This window comes from Nannospalax galili, unplaced genomic scaffold (assembly GCF_000622305.1).
Source record: "Nannospalax galili isolate Female #2095 unplaced genomic scaffold, S.galili_v1.0 scaffold767, whole genome shotgun sequence".
In the NCBI taxonomy this organism is placed as follows: Eukaryota; Metazoa; Chordata; class Mammalia; order Rodentia; family Spalacidae; genus Nannospalax; species Nannospalax galili.
Genome location: NW_008357164.1, coordinates 498,864 through 519,093, shown reverse-complemented (window position 1 = coordinate 519,093; position 20,230 = coordinate 498,864). Strand labels below are relative to the sequence as shown.

Here is a 20,230-nt window from a genome sequence, read left to right as displayed (position 1 = left end):
GTGGCATTTCCAGTCTCATCAGTAATTCTGGGCAATGCACTAGAAATCATTATAGGCAAAGTATGGTTACTCCTATGGTATTGTTTTCTTTTTTTCTTTTAGTTTTTTGAGGCAGGGTCTCCCTATAGCCCCAGCTGGCCTGGAACTCTCTATATCGACCAGGTTGACCTGGATCTCACAGAAATTTGCCTGCCTCTGCCTCCAGAATACTGGGATTAAAGATGTGTGCCACCATGCCCAGATTGTGGTATTGTTTTCTAATCTTGGTTACCTTTTCAGGAAAAAATAGCAAATATGCTATTAAAAAAAGCAAATATGCTTTAGCTTACTTGGTTGTAAGGGAAATTAATTTGTTAGTAAAAAGCTTTTAGGGGGCTGGAGAGATGGCTCAGCAGTTAAGAGTACTAACTGCTCTTGCAGAGGACTGGGGATTGATTCCCAGCACCCACGTGGCGACTACAAACCATCCTAACTGCAGTTCCAGGGGAATCTGAAGCCCTCTTCTGATCTCTGTGGCATTGCATGACACGGGTGCACTCACATACATGCAGGCAATACACTCATATACATAAAATAAAAATAATGAAGAAAATATTTTTAAAAGAAAAAAAAGAAAAAAGCTTTTAATCTTTTAAACCAAATGTTCCTTTTCTATAAAATTGTGTTTCTGTTCAGATTCCTGCCATTCTGAACCCCTCTATCCTCAAATAAATGCCATCTACGTCCACAACAAACATATCTAGAAACAGTTTCTTACATGGCATAACTTCATATTATGTGAGAATATCTTTCAGTACACCATTACATAAACATAAGCACACAGAGAGAAAAGTATTCCTTCAAAACCACTTGAAAGAATTAAGTATGAATGTCAAGAAGTGATTCGTTCTACAGGTTCAAAGTAAAATGTCTATAAAAGATAGGATGAAATTAGGCGTGACTGAAGGATAAAAAGCTACTAAAGTCCAAGGAGAAATTTGGTCAGAAACAGTCATGGAGAAGCTGAGACAACAGCTTGGTGAGTAAGGTGCTTGTTGCACAAGCATCAGTTCTTGTCCAGATCCTCAGTTCCAACTCAGGGGCTCTCTGACCAGCCATTTAGCTCAATCAAGAAGCTCCAGGTTTAGGAAGAAAACGCATCTAAAGGAATCGAGGTGGAGAAGTGATTAAGGATGACATCTTGACATCAGTTATGGCTTCCACATGCATCTCTGACACACACACGTACAGTTACATAGACATCACACACGTACACACACGCACATGCATGCATGCATGCACACATGAACATAATTCATTATGTACTCCTTTACAGTGCCCTCAAGTGGCAAGTTTACTGCGTTGATCCAAAGAAATGATGTTGAAAGGGAGCATCAGCCTTCAGACACAGTATCTTGTTGACTTCTCTAACTTTACATACATCCAAGTTTCCATATGACAAAAGATTATGACCTCTTAGCAACCCAGTCACCACTAACCAGTAAGACCGATTTAACCAAAAGAAAACATATACTTTAAAGAGCCATAATTGTTCTCATTATTACTGCTTTTGTTTTACATGTTGATCTACTCCATTCAATCATTAGAGAACTAGTAGGTTTTTTTGTAAGTTTAATAAAGGATGCTGGTCCTTTCTGGGTTTAAACTTCTAAACCTCCAAATGTCCCTTAATCTCTTTAGTAGATCAGTTTTATACTGTTTTTATCTCATCCTGAATGCCCCACTAGGCATCTCCACACTTACTAAGTGATGTTTTCTCTGTCAAATGTTTTTAACAAGTATGTATATTACTGGACACTAGAAAAATGCAATTACTTTAACAGAATCTCAGGTCCTAGTATACCAAAATTAAAACTGCTGACCTAATATCTTGTTTGTTCATCCTATAACTCCTCCTTAAAGCTGCAGATACCCTGCCTTGTCTGGGTCCCTGTTTCTTAAAACATGATGTTCGGACTAGGATGTGTAACAGTCTCATCAAAAAACCCATTCAAAGAGCCCTAGTCAGAACACTTCATCATGAGAATTTCCAAAATGGTTTACGACTAAGCTTGCTGTAAAGTTCCATCATCAAGAAATTACTGTGATATCTGTTAAACCAAAGCCAGCTAAGCATACTTAACCATAGACCTTTCTACTATAAAGCAGCCTGTATAAATAGTTATCAGTGAGAATAAAAATGTATGTTCATTTGTGTTAGCTCAAACACCTTATTCATAAAAAGTACCAGGACAGTAATTTCAAAAGAATTAGCAGTGATGGGGAAGAGTCTGTGTTAGGCAGAGGTTCCTAACTGCAACAAACACCTGAGAAAACAGTAACTTAGGAGAGGAAGAGTTTATTTTGCCTCTTGGTTTCAGAAGCCCAGTCTGTGGTCACTAGGCACTGCTGTTCCTTGGATATGGTGGTAAGGCAAAACCTCATGGTGAAGAATATACGGTAGGACAAATCTCAGCAGACAAGAAACAAGGAGAGAGGAGACTGGAATGGTCTAGGGCATGATGTAGTCCCTAAGACACATCTTGGTGACCTACTTCCTTCATCTTCCTCTTAAGTTTCCAAACAAACAAAATAGTTCTAGTAACTGAGAACTAGATTCAGTCCATGAGCCTGTGGTTGACATCGGATAGTCAAAACAGCAGAATCTGAATCCCAGGGACATACATATAAAGCTGAATTGCTGACAACTTCAGAGAAAGGCAGACTAAAAGAAGAAACCCAGGGGGACAGATCGCCTTCTACAAGTTAAGCAATGCAGTTCCAATGTCCTGTATTATCAGGAAACTGAACTCAAGTGAGATTCCAGAAACAGGAAGAAACGTCATTGGGGGTACAGCCATCAGAAAAAGCTAAGGACAACCCAGAGTCAAACTTTGTCCCGCTGGACACCTCTTGCTCTAGCCTCTTCTCCACATGTAACTCCTGCTGGTTTTCCTGGTTCTCTATATAGAAGGTAACAACCAAGTCTCAGCAAAATTTCTCCAGTGCATTTTCCCACCGCATAAATTAATTTGACAAATTGGAGGCAGAGTCAAAGATAAAATATGAGAGGCTATTTTAACTCTATTCATGTTACTTTCTTTTGTCGATCATCTTCTATGCCTGTATATACTAAATTCTTGGGAAGATATCAGCCATGTTAATGATGGATGTCTTCACAGACAAGCGCTATGTTTAAATGGACAGTCAGGCTCTTCGATGCAAATGGCTTTTCTTTATTTATGCTTAACCATAAATGAAGTTAGAAAATTACTCTGGATACATTGCATTTATCCATGATAAAGTCACTTTGTGTTCAGTGTTATCTTAGTGGTTTTTTACAACACTGAAGATTTCTTTAAGTGAAGCTTTCTGAATTTAAGAATGGTTGCAAATTAAGAAGTATCTATGATCATAGCTATACTTGACTGTTACAGGAAGGGGGAAACTCTCCTTAAAATGTTAAAATCCTAATTACCCACCACATTATTTGAAACCCAAGATGATGTTACCCAATAAGTACTTACTGAGCACTTATTCTGTGTCCAGTTCTGTGTAACAACTTGGAAGTTAAGGCTATAATATACAGCCTCTGAAGAGCAGCACAGAACAAGAGGCACTTTCCTGACGTTACCCAAGCACACATTACAAATTTCCTTGTAATATGAACCAGACTGTGAAATGTCCTAACAAGACAGATGGATATAGGGCAGGACTAGATATCAAGACAGCAGTGGAAAAAGATAAAGGAAAATTGACTTATCCGACAAGAACTACAGAAAAGAAGCACACTAGGATGCCAGAACTCACTGGCTTTTCTGAAAATGACTGTTCTAAGAATTCTATCAACCAAATGTGTCTACTGCAGGCAGATATGTGCACTGAGCCTTCTAAATTTCTCTGATGGGATACTCTGTGTCCGAACAAATCAAACATTTGTAGTTAATATGTTTTTCAATGAAAGTAGCTTTTGCCTAATTCATTAAAAAACAAATGGAAAAGCACATACAGATATCTAGAACAAAGTAAAACTTGCAATCCTTTCACCATTTTTATGCCCATACTTTCATATAGTCACTGATGCAAATAATAATATTATACAATCAAAATAGGTTTCTACATATATATGTACTCAGATGCCTTCAGTGTGGTTGGATTTCCCTGGGCAGAAATCTAATATTAAAACCTAATGTATATTTTTTTCTAATTCTCTCCTATATTTCTTTTTGTTAGTATACTTTATAGATTATGTTACATATTGCATATGTGCCTGTATTGATTTATAATAAAGCATCCAACTATGTAAGCATATTTACATTTGCTGTCTTTTGGAAACCCTGCCAAGCTGAACAGTGAAAGTCAGTTGCAGGAATCACTTGGGATCTTGATAAGTATGCAGATGAATTGAATAGCTTTGATGGGATGCTGCATTTCTGACAAGCTCCCAGGTGGAGACAAAGTTGTTGCTCTGAAAACAGTACTGAAGAAGGACAGAGGTGTAGAAATTACCTTAGTCTCTAGAATGGTTAATTCGGATCGTGTTCTTCAAGGTTCCCCTCTATTAGAGGATTTCCCTTTGTTTTCAGATCTTTGCTGCCACAAAAATTAGAGCAGCTCTTCTTTCATTTCTGCATGCTTTCTAGGTCACCTATTTCCTATGTCTAAACAGCCCAGGTCCCAATGAACCTGGTTTGGTGCCATCAGCTTGACATGGGGTACTGCCTTTCTATCAAGCCCTTTGTATGGCTGTCATTTTGCAGGTCCCGTAAACAACTGAGGAGGTGTCCCAAAACCGCCATCGCTTGACCTGGTCAGTTCAGTGTCACTCCTGAGAGTCCTTTAGCCCCATTATGATGTAACTGCATTGGAAATGATATCAGCTGAGCATCTCTGGAGGAGTTCCAGGTTTTGTGTCCTGGAACAAAGAACTGAGTAGAGACATAGAGTATCAGCAGAGACAGGGATTAATGGTCAGAAAAGAAAAGTTTAGTAGCTGGATGGTCCAACAAAGGATCCAGGCTTTAATGTTACATAGCCTGGGCACATGGGAACTTTTGCATAGCATGGACTTTTGGGGGTTTTTTGTTGCACAAGCTATATGTTTCATATAGTTGTACACAGAAGCTCATGCAGCACATGTCTCATTAGCATCTTAAATCTCCACCCGGAGGTGCGTGTTAGTATTATAATGAACCATAAATCACCTTGATATACATGTAGGCTCCAAACCTACATGGACAGTGATTAAGTGGCTGATCAGGGGATGAGTGTCCAGCCTTCCTCTTTGCCAAATGGTTCCTTTCATACAGTATTTTTTCAGCCCTGTGGAGGCTCCACTTCACTCCCATCCCTACACTCCTGCCTCAGAATGCATTTTAAGTCTGTGGGACCTTTCACCACCATCCAGCATTGGTAAGCATTCCTGACCTCCCAGAAATCAAAAATCATCTTTACAGAGATAGTTTCTTTTGGCATTCATTACATCGTGGTGTTATATACTTACACAGCCTTGGTATGAAAAGTTTATTTTAAATTTTTTCTAATCTGCTAAATCGTTATTTACTTGGTCATTTCTAATGATAAAATGTTCATTTTTATGGCAAGAACTGGTGTAATTTTCTTTGTCTGGATTCTATGAATGCTTGCTGCAGAGACTCACCCTGAAAATATGACATATCCCTGAAAATGTGGATTTGGCAGTGCCAGTTCCTTATACTGATGTCATTTTTGACTCCTTACTAGTGGTTGTGTCCATAAACAAAATAATGTACAACTCATGATTTCGTTTAACAGGTACAGAACATGTCCCAGTCTATAGAAGTCTTAAACTTGAGAACTCAGAGGGATTTCCAGTATGTCTTGAAAATGGAAACACAAATGAAAGGGCTAAAAGCCAAGTTTCGGCAGATTGAAGATGATCGGAAGACCCTAATGACCAAGCATTTTCAAGTAGGTGTGAGTTCTGCCTTCTTTACAGTCCACATGTGTGAAGTAATAGACTCACTAGGGACTCGATTGTCTCTCCATTAAAACTGACCATCAGCTGCTAGGAATACACAGATCCCTGCTGTAAACAGAGCCTCCCCCTCCTAGAGCTACGTAGAGTTTCTGGGTAGATTTACTTTGATATCTATGACAAAGAAAAATCCTAAGGAAAATTAATTATCACAGCTTTTCTAATGATTTTATGCTCTGCTAGAATGAGGGGAAATATGGCAGAAATAAATTATTAAAGGAGATAATAATACCATTGATAAAAGCATTTTACTGTAAACAGAGCCTCCCCCTCCTAGAGCTACGTAGAGTTTCTGGGTAGATTTACTTTGATATCTATGACAAAGAAAAATCCTAAGGAAAATTAATTATCACAGCTTTTCTAATGATTTTATGCTCTGCTAGAATGAGGGGAAATATGGCAGAAATAAATTATTAAAGGAGATAATAATACCATTGATAAAAGCATTTTAAAAGAAGATTATTTTCTAATTATATGCAAATAAGTTCTTTTTTTAACTTTAGATGATTTTCTGGCAATTATCTAGAAACACTGAAAATGGAAAAAGTGTTTTGAGCATGCTGTGCAGACTTTTATTAACTATATATGGCAGAGCCATTAATTTAAAAAATATCTTGCTCTGATAATGCTATTTGAGCCTGTTTTAAAAATAAATTATCTGCCTTAAAAGACATAGCACATAGTTTACAAAAAAACATTAAGATTGTCCACATAATAGCATCACCACACCACACCCCCAGGCAATTAGGTAGCTAGTTTCAATACCAATGTGAGAGGAGTGGATTAAATTCAAACTTGTGGTCCAGGAAAGAAGTGAGAAGCCATGGGGGTTGAATCAAAGAGAGACTTAAAAACAGGTTAAAAAAAAAAGAACAAGTTAGAGCAAGTCCTGGGCGTTATAATACACTTGCAGCTTAAAAGAAATAAGACTGAGAATTGGATCCAGAGAAAATTTATGGAAAAACACTAAACAGAGGAATATAAGGCTTGAAGAATAAAAAAAATCCATTTTAACCAGAATTTATTTAGCACATATACTATGTAAGGAAGTGCTGGGCCTGATTGGTTGAATAATAAATAAACTTCCCCTCAATAAAAGGCAACTGAGAAGGAAGCAAGACTAACAACAAAGAATGATTCAGCTTTATATAAGAGCAGAAAGGACAGACCTATTCATTTTGTCTACAGAAGATCTGCTGAAGAGTGATGGGATTGGCAGTGTTTAAGAAAGACACTTAGATGTGGCTTCCTTCTCTAAATACAATTACAGTGGGGATCTAGCAATCTAAGAGTTTCAATGTCAATTTCAATGCACAGAAGTAGGGTCAAGAAATAATGTGAACCTGAAGCTGAGGTCATCAGCAAGGTAGGTGGTTGTGAGCATTCAGGTGCAGGAGACAAGAAGCATTTCCTGAGAGGGCGGGAGTTCATGCTGTCTGTGAAATAGACTTGTAGGGAATGCATTGTAAATACAGGTACCATTTAAGTTTCTCTAGCTTAGCAGAACTTGGAAAGCATGATGCAGGAATCAAAGAAACAACACAGAGACAAAGCTGAGAGAAATCCAAAGAAATATTTTTCCTTGGCTAGAGAGATGGCTCGGTCAGTAAAATGTTCACAGTGCAAGCGTGAGAACTTGAGCTCAGAGCCTCAGCAGTGGGGATGTGGAGAGAGATAGATCTCAGGATCATTAGCCAGCTAGTCAGGCCTAAAAGGTGAGCACCAGGGCCCAATGGTAACGGTAACTCTCTCTCTCTCTCTCTCTCTCTCTCTCTCTCTCTCTCTCTCTCACACACACACACACACACACACACACCACATCACAGTAATAATTAGATATTCAACACGTGTTTGTGGAATTCATTTATTCACTGAGTCACATCATTTCCCTCTAGGTGCTGAGATATTCTAAAACCAAGTTTAACATGAAAATTACTTTAAAAAACTATCTCTACTGATACATAATATTTTAGTTGGAATGCTTAAGCTAACCATAATGGCTGAGACCATCTTTCATAAATGAAAGGATTGTTGTTGGCAAGATACTCTAGTTACTCTCAGAGCTATACAATAAAAGTGAAATTCCAAAGGGAATTACTGAACCCAGATCTATGATATTATATTTTCATTTTTATGTGTTTGATATTTGTACTAGTTGGACATACCACTGCTCTCTGATAAGTTTCCAAAGTTTGGAAATTGATTTTCAACTGAGTGTGGTAGCACACACCTTTAATTGCAGCACTTGGAGGCAGAGGCAAGCAGCTCTCTGTAAGACTGAGGCCAAGCTGGTCTACATAGTGAGTTCCAAGCAGCTGTGGCTACAAGGAGACCCTGTCTTAAAAAATGATTTTCACAAATCTATAAATCTTAGAAAAGGTACATAACACTTTTTAATTCCTCAAGGAAAAGAAACTATGAAAATTTTGAAATCAGAAGAGTCTTTTAAAATGCCAAGAGAAGAATGTAAAACTTTTCATTCTAACTGTTGTTATAATTTGCAGCAAATGATATGAACACAACTCTTGTCATTAGTATTGTAATGAAACAATTGTGTCTCCCTTTAGGGGCACCACAAGATGCTTAAACTAATAAGCTTATTTGAAGATGAGCCACTAAAATGAGCAAAGCTCTGCAGTTCTGCCTTTTAACTGTGGTAGTTATGACTCTTTCTCATTACTAAGATACTCTATCTTCCAACTCAACATGCACGTATGGACAAATTCAAAGTTTTTCAAATTTATAGAGGAAGTCAAAATTTCTCAACAAGAACCACAAGCCCATAAATCAGGGTGGCAGTGGGGTGGGAGCTTCTGCTATTTCAATGCATTTCTAGTAATAACATCTTCTAAATGTAATTTAAAAATGCAATTTTCAGCTCCTTAAATTATTATACAGTATGGCTTCTGACAGCACCTATGGATTATTTGCAAATGATCGTAAGTTTGGAACTCTTGCCACAAATTATATCATCTGCAATAAATTCGTGATTGAATCAAGCTCCTGCAATATTTTTGCTGTCTACAATGCCCAAGTTAAAGGGAAAGAAGTACATGTGACAAGTATAGAAATTGCAGGTGAAATTGCAGCTGTGGCTCAATCCTGTAATAACTGTGAGTGGGGGACACTGTTTGACAACATATGCTTCTTGTTCTTGTGACAAAAATCAATGTTTAAGTTTAAAACAACTCTGTCCAGCTGCAAATGGCTTATTTGTTACATAAACTACATACTTTGGCTCCCTAAGGCATTAAAGCACTATATGGGTAAACAATGCTGCCTTACATAATGACCTCTAACTTATCTATGTATAAGACAAATGGAGACAGAGTATGGCTAATAATTCAAAATGCTAAACCGCAATGTATATTACCTCAACCTTTGGGAAGCTTTGTATGATTTATTATGTAGCTTCCTAATGAAGCTTCCTAATGAAGTTTCACTAAGATGGATATTAAAGAAAAATGTGGAACACTGAGCACAATAGAAGGACAAAGGAACATGTGGCCAGGACTAGAAAAAAGTCTCAAGTTCAAGGAGAAAGCTGATTCAGAATCCAAAATTCCCTGTATATAGTCCTAACGCATGGCTTTTCAGTAGTTGGATAATTAATCTTAACTAACTTCTCATAGGATATTTGACCTATTTCCAATACCATTATTCAATACATTATTAGAGAGGAGGACCCTGTCCCTGTCTCTGTTTTCTAACTAAATGATGAATTGCTTATCTTATGAAACATTCACAGAAAGCAAGATAACACAAAGTCTATAATTGCTATGATAGGAAGATTTTATAATTATGATAAGGATCAATTTACTTTATAGCAAAGCATGTAACCACTTAAAGAGAGGTTGCTGTGTTGACAAGGTGAGATGAATAAATGTATGATAGTGATCATGTGGTCACTTCCATTCTCAAAACCTACCTAATTTCAACCAAAAAAACCAATGAGGAACTTTGAAGCTCTTTTAATAAGCTCCTTGATATGTCAGATACAAGAATATAGCTCTTTGCTCTATTTAAAATGACTCTTAGAAACGATCCTCTTCACAGGAGCTGAAAGTCAGATACAAGAATGTAGCTCCTTGCTCTATTTAAAATGACTCTTAGAAACGATCTTCTTCACAGGAGCTGAAAGAGAAAATGGACGAGCTCCTGCCCCTGATCCCAGTTTTGGAGCAGTATAAAACGGATGCAAAGCTCATCACACAGTTCAAGGATGAAATTCGGAATCTGTCAGCAGTCCTCACTGGGATTCAGGAAGAAATTGGTGCCTATGACTATGAAGAACTTCACCAAAGGGTCCTCAGCTTGGAAACCAGACTTCGTGACTGCATGAAAAAGCTAAGTAAGTAGAGAGCTTTCATTTGTCTGTGCCATGGGCTTCAAACAGCCCAGAAGACTGCGTCCAAACATCACAAAAGCTCAAAAGTAGAAGTATCTAGCTAAAAGGAACATACTCCAAGTTACAGTATCACATGCTCCTTAATGACATAGGCATATCTGAGAGATGTTACTTAAGTTTCCAAAATGTCAAGGCTCGGTGTTTCCATTGGGTGGCTTCAAATAACTAGTCTGCCAAATAAAGCCAGTTCGGTTGGCCATACTAATGGGAGTAAGTTTTATTTTTATCAACACGAGATGAGCATTCATTTCTTGACTGGGGTAGGAAAAGCTTTTATTTACTGAATTTTTTGTGCATTTCAGCCAATCAATCTTGATCATATTTAAAGTCCTCCCCTATACGCAGCTTCCTCATATCCCACCACAGGATTTCATGTGTTCTATCATATATGTTAAGGCCTATTGATTCAAGTTTGTGTACCCAGATTTCCCTCAGTGTGAGTTCATCTACTGGATGCTAGTCAGCCTATCTAGAGTTCCTCCCTTAAAGAAGATCAACTCTCCTTCACTCAGCACTGATAAGCTGCCAGATGTTCCTCTTGGGGCCTTCTGCTCATTTCCCCGGCTCTGTGCTGGTTTTTGTTTGCTTGAGTTTGCATGGGTTTTGTGCATGCTGTCACTATTGCTGTACGTTCACATGAGCAAGTTCCTAGGAGCCTGGAAGAGTCTGTTTCCTTATGGTCAGCCACTATTCCTTACTCTTACAATCTTTCTCCCCACTCTTCCACGAGGGGCCCTGAGCCCTGGGCAGGTGAGGTTTAATGTGAGTCCTGTCCAGGGACAGAGAGAATTTTAATACATCTCTCAACTCCCACCAATGAAACTTCCTCGTGCAACAGAGGGCAATTAAAAGCTTTTTATGTAATTTATTTTCTTTTCAAAAAACTTTTTATTAAGTTTTTTTGTATTTCAGACACAACATCTCAGTCATCTTTATACTCTCTTCCTCATCCGCACCCCACCACCCCTGCACTGGTATTACAGAGTTCCACAACTGCTCACACATAGAGATTAAATATCTGTGGAATGCCCAACCCTAAGTGACACATCTGCAATGGAACCTCTCTTTCTAAGACTCATGAAACATAGTGGAACAAGGGATAGAAAGAATATTAATGCAGCTCTGAACTCTCATCAACAAAGTTCCCTCATGCAACAGAGGGCAATGAACCCAGGGCTCAGAGACCATTGCAGAAGAGGGGCAGAAAGATTGTAAGAGCCAGGGGAGGAGGTGCATGGCCATAAGGAAATAGAGTCTTACAGGAGCCTAGGACCTTGATCATATGAACTTACGGTAATGGTGACAGAATACACAAGACCCATGCAAACTCAAAGAGACAGAAATACAGCATAGAACTGTGGGAAGGGGCAGCAGGCTCCAGTCTTAATCAGGAAACAGTTGGGCAGCTGATTACTACTAGGTGAGGAAGATCTGATCTTCTTTAAGGGAGTGGCTCTAGATAAGTTTCCTAGATCCCAGTGAATGAACTTGCACTGAAGGTCATCAAAGGACACTAACTTGGCTTGATAGGCCTTAGTATAAAAGTTAAAAAAAAAAAAAAACTGAAAACTCGAAGCTGAGTAAAGGCAGTTTCTCTGGGATTGAGTGTGCAGTTATTAACGCAAACCAAACCCACCCCCACCCCAGAACTGCTATCAACTCCTCTGTTCTACTAAAGAAATTCAAAGGAAATAGATAGGCATCACCTTGCAAAGGTCTGCTTTGACAAATTCCTTCATTACCTGACTTTGTGCTCCGCTTAGGTAATCCTGAACCCTGATAATTCTCTAAAGACTTCATTTTTCAATTTCCAGTATCGTGACATGTGTTCTATGTGGATAAGAACAATGGTGATCATGTTCTCTCTTCATGTTGCATCTCCCAGTGAATAGAAACCTCCTTGGCAAAGAAAGATTGCTTATGAATATCTGATGAATAAACTATTTCTCTAAGGAGTCATAGAAATTATTTCTTGACTTTTTAGCAGAATGTTCATCAATTTGAGTGGCAGAGAATGGTCTATTTTACTTCTTCAAAAATTTTTCTTTCAGCCACATTGTATTTAACCTGAAGTGTCACAAGTATGATTTGGACTAACCAAAAGTAAAGGTAGCTGTTCGACACGATATTTACCAATCATGCATGCTCTAGTGTTATAATTCAAGTTGTAGAGTTTATGAATATTAGCGCTTAATATCAAAATACATTTTTGTCTGATAGAGTTTGCGTGGGTCTTGTGCATGCTGTCACCATTGTTGCAAGTTCAAATAAGCAAGTTCCCAGAGGCCTGGAAGACTCAGTTTCTTTTTGATCAGGTACCAGTCCTGGGTCTTAACAATCTTTTTGTCCCCTCTTCTGAAACGGTCCCAGAGCCATGGGTCAGTGAGTTTTAATAAATGAGTCCTATCCAGGGGCATACTCTCTGCAGTCTTTTTCTCTACTCTATGGCCAGTTGTGGCCTTCTGTATACATGGAACTCTGTTTCATGAGGAAGCTTAGCTAGTAAGAGTTAAGAGATGAATTAGTATTCTCTCTACCCCCTGTTCTGCTATGTTCCATGAGTCTTAGAGGTTTCTTGAGTGTAGACGTTCTATTTTAAATGTGTCACTTAGGGATAGACATCTCTCAGACAATTATTCTCTGTGTGTCCAGTTGCAAAACTCTGCAATAGTCTCCATCTGTTGCAAAAAAAAAAGCTTCTTTGATGAGTGGTGAATGGTATACTTATCTGTAAATATAAGGATTCATATTTAGCATACAGTAAGAAATTACAATTGTCTAGGATCTGTGACCTTTCCATCCATCTATATTTAGCTGTTTACAGTGCCACATATGAGTTCCCTCCCATTGAGAGGGTTTTAAGTCCAATTCCATAGCTGTTGATACCCCAAGATAAAATTGCCCCTATCATACCAATATAGTTTGTTATGCAGGTCATTGTTGTGGTTATTAGGCTTTACAGTTGGGTTGGACCATTGGTTGATTTTCCTCCCTTAGCTGCTTGCATAGTATCCTCTAGAACTGTGAAAGCTTGTCTTCAGGGAGGATGTTTCCAGGTCAGTTCCAGTTCCATTTATCCAAGTCCTGTGTCCAAAGTATGACCTGTCTTCAGCAGTAGGGTCAGTAATAGCCTGTGTTATTTTGGGCATCTCTTGGACTACCAAGATCAATAACTCGGAGGGAAGTTTTATCTGTCTGGCACTGTATTTCTTGTTATGTAACCTTCGGGACTACACACGCAGTCATGTTCAGATAACGTATGTGTATTTTTCAGTAGGTTTTTGAGCTAATAAATTTCCATCTGGTTTCTCACACTAAGATTTATGGAGGAAATGATCAGCAAGCTCCATCCTTAGCTAAGCAACTATTGGCAGCTGATTACTGCTGAGTGAGGGAGAGCTGATCTTCTTTAAGGGAGTGACTCGAGATAGGCTGACTAGACACCAGTGAATGAACTACTACTGAGGGACATCTGAGTGCACAAACATGACTCGAAAGTCCTTAACATACATGACAAAATGCATGAAATCTTGTGGGAGCCTGTACGGATGGGGGAAGGACTCTAAATATGATTAAGATATTTTGTATGAAGTGCACAAAAATTCAATGAAAAATATACATTGAGAAAAAAATCAAAATGTCTTAATGATTATAAAAATATTCAAATACATGTCTTATTAACCCATAATATAACTAATTAAATTTTTTGTTACAAAAATGGCTTGTTAGAACTTTGACTTATTTTGGCATATATCCATAGCCTATAGAAGAATCATTACAGACACGTAGAATCTATTCACTCTCTTATCTGAGCATCTTGCAGTAGCCCAAAGTTCACAATCATTGCATATTGGGAGGCATCTTTTGGATACAGATGGATTCTGATGGAGCAAGAACACCTATAAGATCACTCTTGCTAACGGTACTTTGAGTCAAAAAACATCATCTAAGTTAGATGAATATTCATGTTGTTTTTCATTGCTACTGAACCATGAATATTATTTCAGGGTATCCTTAGGCCTAAGGACTTTATCTATAATATTGTTGTATCATCATAGATCATTTTATTCATTTCCTTCATAGACTACAAAGCTGGAAAAAATATGACAAATAAGTAGCATTCATTAATATTTATTTTCTTTTCTTTATTTTTGTGCATTTTAAAATTTATTGTACCATCCCAGAAATCATCCCCAGTGCCTTGGAAGGGCTGATTTTAACTAAGCTAATGCATGTAGTCTAGTGTCACTATATGGCACATAGTAAATAATATCATCAGTTTCCATTTTTCTTATAGTAAGTTAGTTTGGCTTTGATTTACCTGAACTGTCACTATAAAAGATTTAAGATGTAGCAGTAGGTCTGTATCTGAAAATTGGTTCTAGAATCTTCACAAATACCCAAATTTGCAATTTTTCAAAACTCTTATATAAAATAGCATGATATTTGACTATAACCTATATGTATCTTCCTGTACAGTTCATATCATTTTGAAATTATTTATAAAACCTAATACACTGTAAATGTTCGGTAAATATGTTTAAGTAATAATAACAAGAAAATTAACATGTACATGCTCACTATAGATGAAATTGTCTTCCAAACACTTTTGATTCATGGAAGGGTTGAAGACTGAAAAGTCAGAAAAACAAGGAACTGACTGGAATTCATACATTTCTTAAACTGTTTCCAATTGTCAGTTCCCAAACCAGATTCACTTAGAATAGAAACAAGTGCTACAAAAAATTAAGTTATGTTTTTGTATCAAGAAGAATGTAGTTTTGTTCTTCCCATCATTTTTATGTCAGTTAACCACTTATTGAGCATCTCGGAGCATAGAAGATATTGTATCAACTAGACCAGTGTCTTAACTGCAGTATAAGAAACATTTTCAAGAGATATATTGTACATTAAAACTTAATCATTATATTTTCCATCAATAATAACACTAAAAGTCATATGAATGATAGACAACAGATAATAGAGAGATGGCAGATTACATATAGCTGACAGATTCATAGATAATGATAGATGATAGATAGATATAGATGATATAGATAGATAGATTGATAGGTAGATAGATGATAGATAGATGATAGATAGATAGATAGATAGATAATAGATGATAGATAGATAGATGATAGATGGTAGAGATAGATGATAGATAGATGATAGATGTTATATACATAGATAGATGATAGATAGATAGATGATAGATGATAGATGATAGAGATAGAGATGGATAGATGATAGATAGATGATAGACATTAGATAGATAGATGATAGATAGATAGGTAGACAGATAAATGATAGATAGATGATGATAGATGATAGATAGATTACATAGATATGGACAAAAATAGAGATATAGAACTATTATAGATACTAAACATATAATTTTGACTGTGTCTTTAGGTTATGGTTTGATTAAAATATCTTTGACTTAGTATTTACATTTCTTGGCGATCTCTTGGTTCAAGTTGTATCAGCTCATCTCTGAGAATCCTTTTAATACCATTGCCCATTATTACCAACAAGAATGTCAAATACCAGAACACAGGAACTTGGAAGGAAAGAAAAGCAGTAGTTAATTAATACAAGACCCATCAATACAAAGGGTGTGTGGAGGGTAGATCAAAGGTACAGTGTTCCAAAAAGACTTAAAAACAGGTTTTATGCTGATCAAATTCGAAATGTTCTCTAATTAGACTTCCCAATCAGAAATGAATTGGGAGAGAGAATAAAATTATAACAGTGATGAATGTATTTCCCTTCATTTCCCTATCCCACTGGATTTATTTTAAGTGAAATATCACAGGACCCATCAATGAATTTGAAGTTGCTGAAAGTTAAACCCGTTTCCCTGCCTTCAAGCTTCCTCCTAAACAGTAAGCAAGGCCCTGGGAGAATCACAAGTCATGGAGACTACCAAGGTACCATTCAGTTTATTTCTACCAGAAAATTAAATGTTTGGAGAGAAGAGAAATTAAAGAAATGCCTCCACAGCTATGCACCTTAGTGGCCTGAATGAGGTACAGAAATGCTCTTTCCTAAGTGCTTAATGTCCTCCTTTGAGAGACTGAACAGAATAAAGTCCCATGTGCTTAATTAAATCCGATAGCATTTCTGGACATGGAGAACATAATTAAATGCATTTGAGAATTTGTATGAGAAAGTGTAGTGTGGTTAAATCTCTTACACACCCCCTGAGAACACCAATGGATATTTCATGTAGGTTATAAACAGGCTTTCCAGATTGCAGGCCTCTGCCCCCCATTCCCTCTTGCAAGTACCATTTTAGGGCGATGATTTGGTGCCCTCTAGTGAAGTACTGGATGCAGCTTTCTATTAAAAAGACTACTTGAGCTCACTGTGCTGAGTCTGGATGTTCTTTCTATTCTACGGCAGATTCGTTTCTTAAAATGGAAACCAAATTTTCTATGTGCCAATATTCATATTTGTATAGTCAACAAATATTTCCCATTCCATAATATGAGCTGAGACTTCGATAAGTGTTTTAAAGACTCAAAGAGTAAGAAACCCTATCACTAAAGCAAAGAGATTCATATTTTGGTAGGGACAGCAAGCACACAGCAGATAATTGCACCGAGATGGGTGCCTACTGATTTACAGACACTACAGCAGCTGTTTTACATGTGTTCATTTTAATCCATACAAGAACTCTGGGTTAGGCATTAGCATTGGTAATTTAAAGAAAATATGAAAGGTTTTCTATTCATTAAATTCCAAAAATCTTTTTTGAGGCAGTAACTTTAGGTACAAGTCCTTTTATTAAAAAAAATTATTGAATTTGGGGGATATTCATACACTATAACCTGATGAAATTTAGATCTCCTCCCCCATCTGCACCTCCCCTATTGCCATTGTGTGCGTGTCTCTCTCTGTCTCTCATATATATAGAGTCTAACCTGATTCCCATCCATGAAAGAGACTGTTTTCCCTCTCCCAGCAACATCAGATGCCCAAAGTGCCTTAAGTTGGGTTAGGGTTTCACACACTTCCCCATATCTATGCTGGGATTTTTTTTTTTTTTATTGATTTAAGCTTGCATAGGGCTTGTGCATACTGCGTACTGTCACCATTGATGTGAGCTCATGTGAATAACTAGCTATCTGGAAAACTCTTTTTTCCTGTGGTCATCCAACACATTTAGTTCTTACAATCTTTCCACCCCCTCTTCTGCAATAATCCCTGAGCCTTCAGTGGTACAAATTTGATATACTTGGGGGTAAACAATCTGCAGCCTTTTATTCTCTGCACTTTGAACAGCTGTGGCTCCTGTATTAATCATCTGCGGCATGAGGAAGCTTCTGTGGTGAGAGTTAGGAGATGCATTAATATTCTTTTCTCCCTCTGTTCCTTGGTGTTCCCTGAGCCTTAGGTATAGAGATTATATTGTAGATGTGTTACTTCAGACTGAGCACCTCAGACAATTATTCTCTGCATTTGCCCAATTGTGGAACATCATAATAGTCCCATCTGTTTAAAAAGTAAGTTTGTTTTATAAGTGGTGACAGGTACACTTGTCTGTAAATATAAGGATATATATATTTAGAATACAGTAAGAACTTAAGTTGGTCTAATGATGTGACAAAAGTAGGTTTTTCTCTAGGGTGTATGCCATCTCCAGCCATGTGTTTCTGGATATGTTTACAATACCACACCTAAGTTCCCTCTCACTGAGCAGGACTTAAGTCCAATTAGACAGCTGCTAATTATCCCAGGTTAAAAGTGGCACTATTGCACCAATAGAGATTATATGCCGGGCCAGCCATTGTTGAGGTTCATAGGTTCTACAGTTGGGTAGGATCGTTGATTCATTTTTCTCCCTTGTAAGTGTGCATAGTATGTTGTGGTACTATGAGAGCTAGTCTTCAGAAAGAAGGCTTGCCGGTCAGTTCCAGATGAATTTTCCAAGCCCTCCGTCTGAAGTATGTCGTTCCTTCAGCATTAGGGTCTTACCTTCAAATTCTGGGAGGCAATCAAAGGCTGTATCAGTAGACTGTATTATTTTAAGAGTCTCTTGTACTATCCTAACCAACAATTCAAAGGGAAGATTCAGCTGCCTGTTACTGTGTCTTTAGTTGTATAGCCTTCTGCTATACCCGTGCACACACACGTGTGTGTATCTGTGTGTGTGTATTTTCAGTAGGATATTTGAGCTGTTTCCCTTTGACTTTTCACTATCACCCAAACATTATTTATCTCTCCTCTGTTTCCCCCTGTATAGTCCTCTCTATCCCCACCCCCAGGTAAGTGTCTCTAATTTTCCCCACTTACCCCTTGATAATCCCTGTCTCCCTCTATCTCCCTCTCATGAGTTCCTTCTTTCCCTTTCCCTACCTGGTTACTTTCCATTGCTTTTATGGGATATGTATAACAGTAGAGAAATTCTGTAGATAGCTCACTAACTTTAATTTAATAATTCAAAGTACCGTCCATCCAACTGTGTCAAAAAGGGGATTTTTGAATTAGTCACTTCTTCACTCTCCACTGAACTCCACTCCTCCTAAATAATCGCTGTATCTTTTTACTCCTTTCTCATCTATCTTTTAAAATCACCTATTTTAAGCATCCTCATTCCACTACCCAAATCCAAAGTATCATCTACCCTTTTTCAGTTGGATAATGCAATGAAGAGCCTCCTCTGCTTGCTTTAGTTGCAGACAGCCCCTCTCTATCACTTTCAATATGTATTATCATCTTTCCCAAGAATGAATCGAGCCATGTTGCTGTTATATTTGATGGGTTTACTTTTAACATTGAATCCAGACACCTCTGGTCTGGCTTGTCCTGGTGACATGGACGCTAAATGAGCCCCAGTCCTCTTTTCTCACCTCACCCTGCCACATTCCCATCTTCTCAGCTCCTCTATTGTGCCTTTTCAAAAAACCTTCTGGACTGTGAACATTTTCTCTCTGTTCCTGGAACACTCTTCGCCTAATCTTTACCTACCTAAAACAGCACTTTTTACTTAGCACACCAGATACCAATTCTTTGGAAGAGTCCTACCTGATAGCACCTGCAAATGGTTGGGTTCCTCTGGCATGGCTCCTTCATATCTCTTCTTTGTGCCTCCGAGGACACCAAGCTTATTAGTACACTTTACATGAAAAAGAAAAGAGCCTCATTGCTCTTGTGGTGTGTGCTTTTACTGTTATGGATGTGTGGTTCCTGCAAAGAAATCACTACCTTTGCCTTCTTCTAGTTGAATCTCAGAGATGACCACAGCACATCTGAAATGTATTAGCAAAAGTCAATCTCTGCAAAAGGTTTAAGGTTGAATCTTTAAAAATAGAGGCTGGAGAGATGCTCTGTGGTTAAGAGCACTGGCTGTTCTTGCAAAGGACCCAGGTTCTATTCTCAGCACACACATGGAGGCTAACAACTTTCCATGACTCCAGTTCCAGGGGACCCAACACCCTCTTCTGGCCTCCACAGGCATTGTATGTGCATAGTGCATTTATGTACATAGAAGCAAAACACTCATATACAACAAATAAATTTAAAAAATTAAAATTCATTTGCTTTCACATTATCACTATATGACCCAGGTTCTATTCTCAGCACACACATGGAGGCTAACAACTTTCCATGACTCCAGTTCCAGGGGACCCAACACCCTCTTCTGGCCTCCACAGGCATTGTATGTGCATAGTGCATTTATGTACATAGAAGCAAAACACTCATATACAACAAATAAATTTAAAAAATTAAAATTCATTTGCTTTCACATTATCACTATATGTGAAATATGAAATATGCACTACTATCTCATATATATATATATATATATATATAATATT

General features: G+C 37.8%; 1 protein-coding gene across 2 annotated transcripts in view; it reads left to right on the top strand.

Moving 5' to 3' along the window:
- The window catches only part of Olfm3 (olfactomedin 3), a 229,097-nt gene that overhangs the window by 192,900 nt on the left and 15,967 nt on the right, over nt 1-20,230 (top strand). For both annotated transcript variants that reach the window (XM_008855064.1, XM_008855063.1), the window contains exons 3-4: nt 5,773-5,928; nt 10,127-10,346. In XM_008855064.1, coding sequence (XP_008853286.1) covers nt 5,773-5,928; nt 10,127-10,346 — 376 coding nt within the window. The remainder of the gene's footprint in view (nt 1-5,772; nt 5,929-10,126; nt 10,347-20,230) is intronic.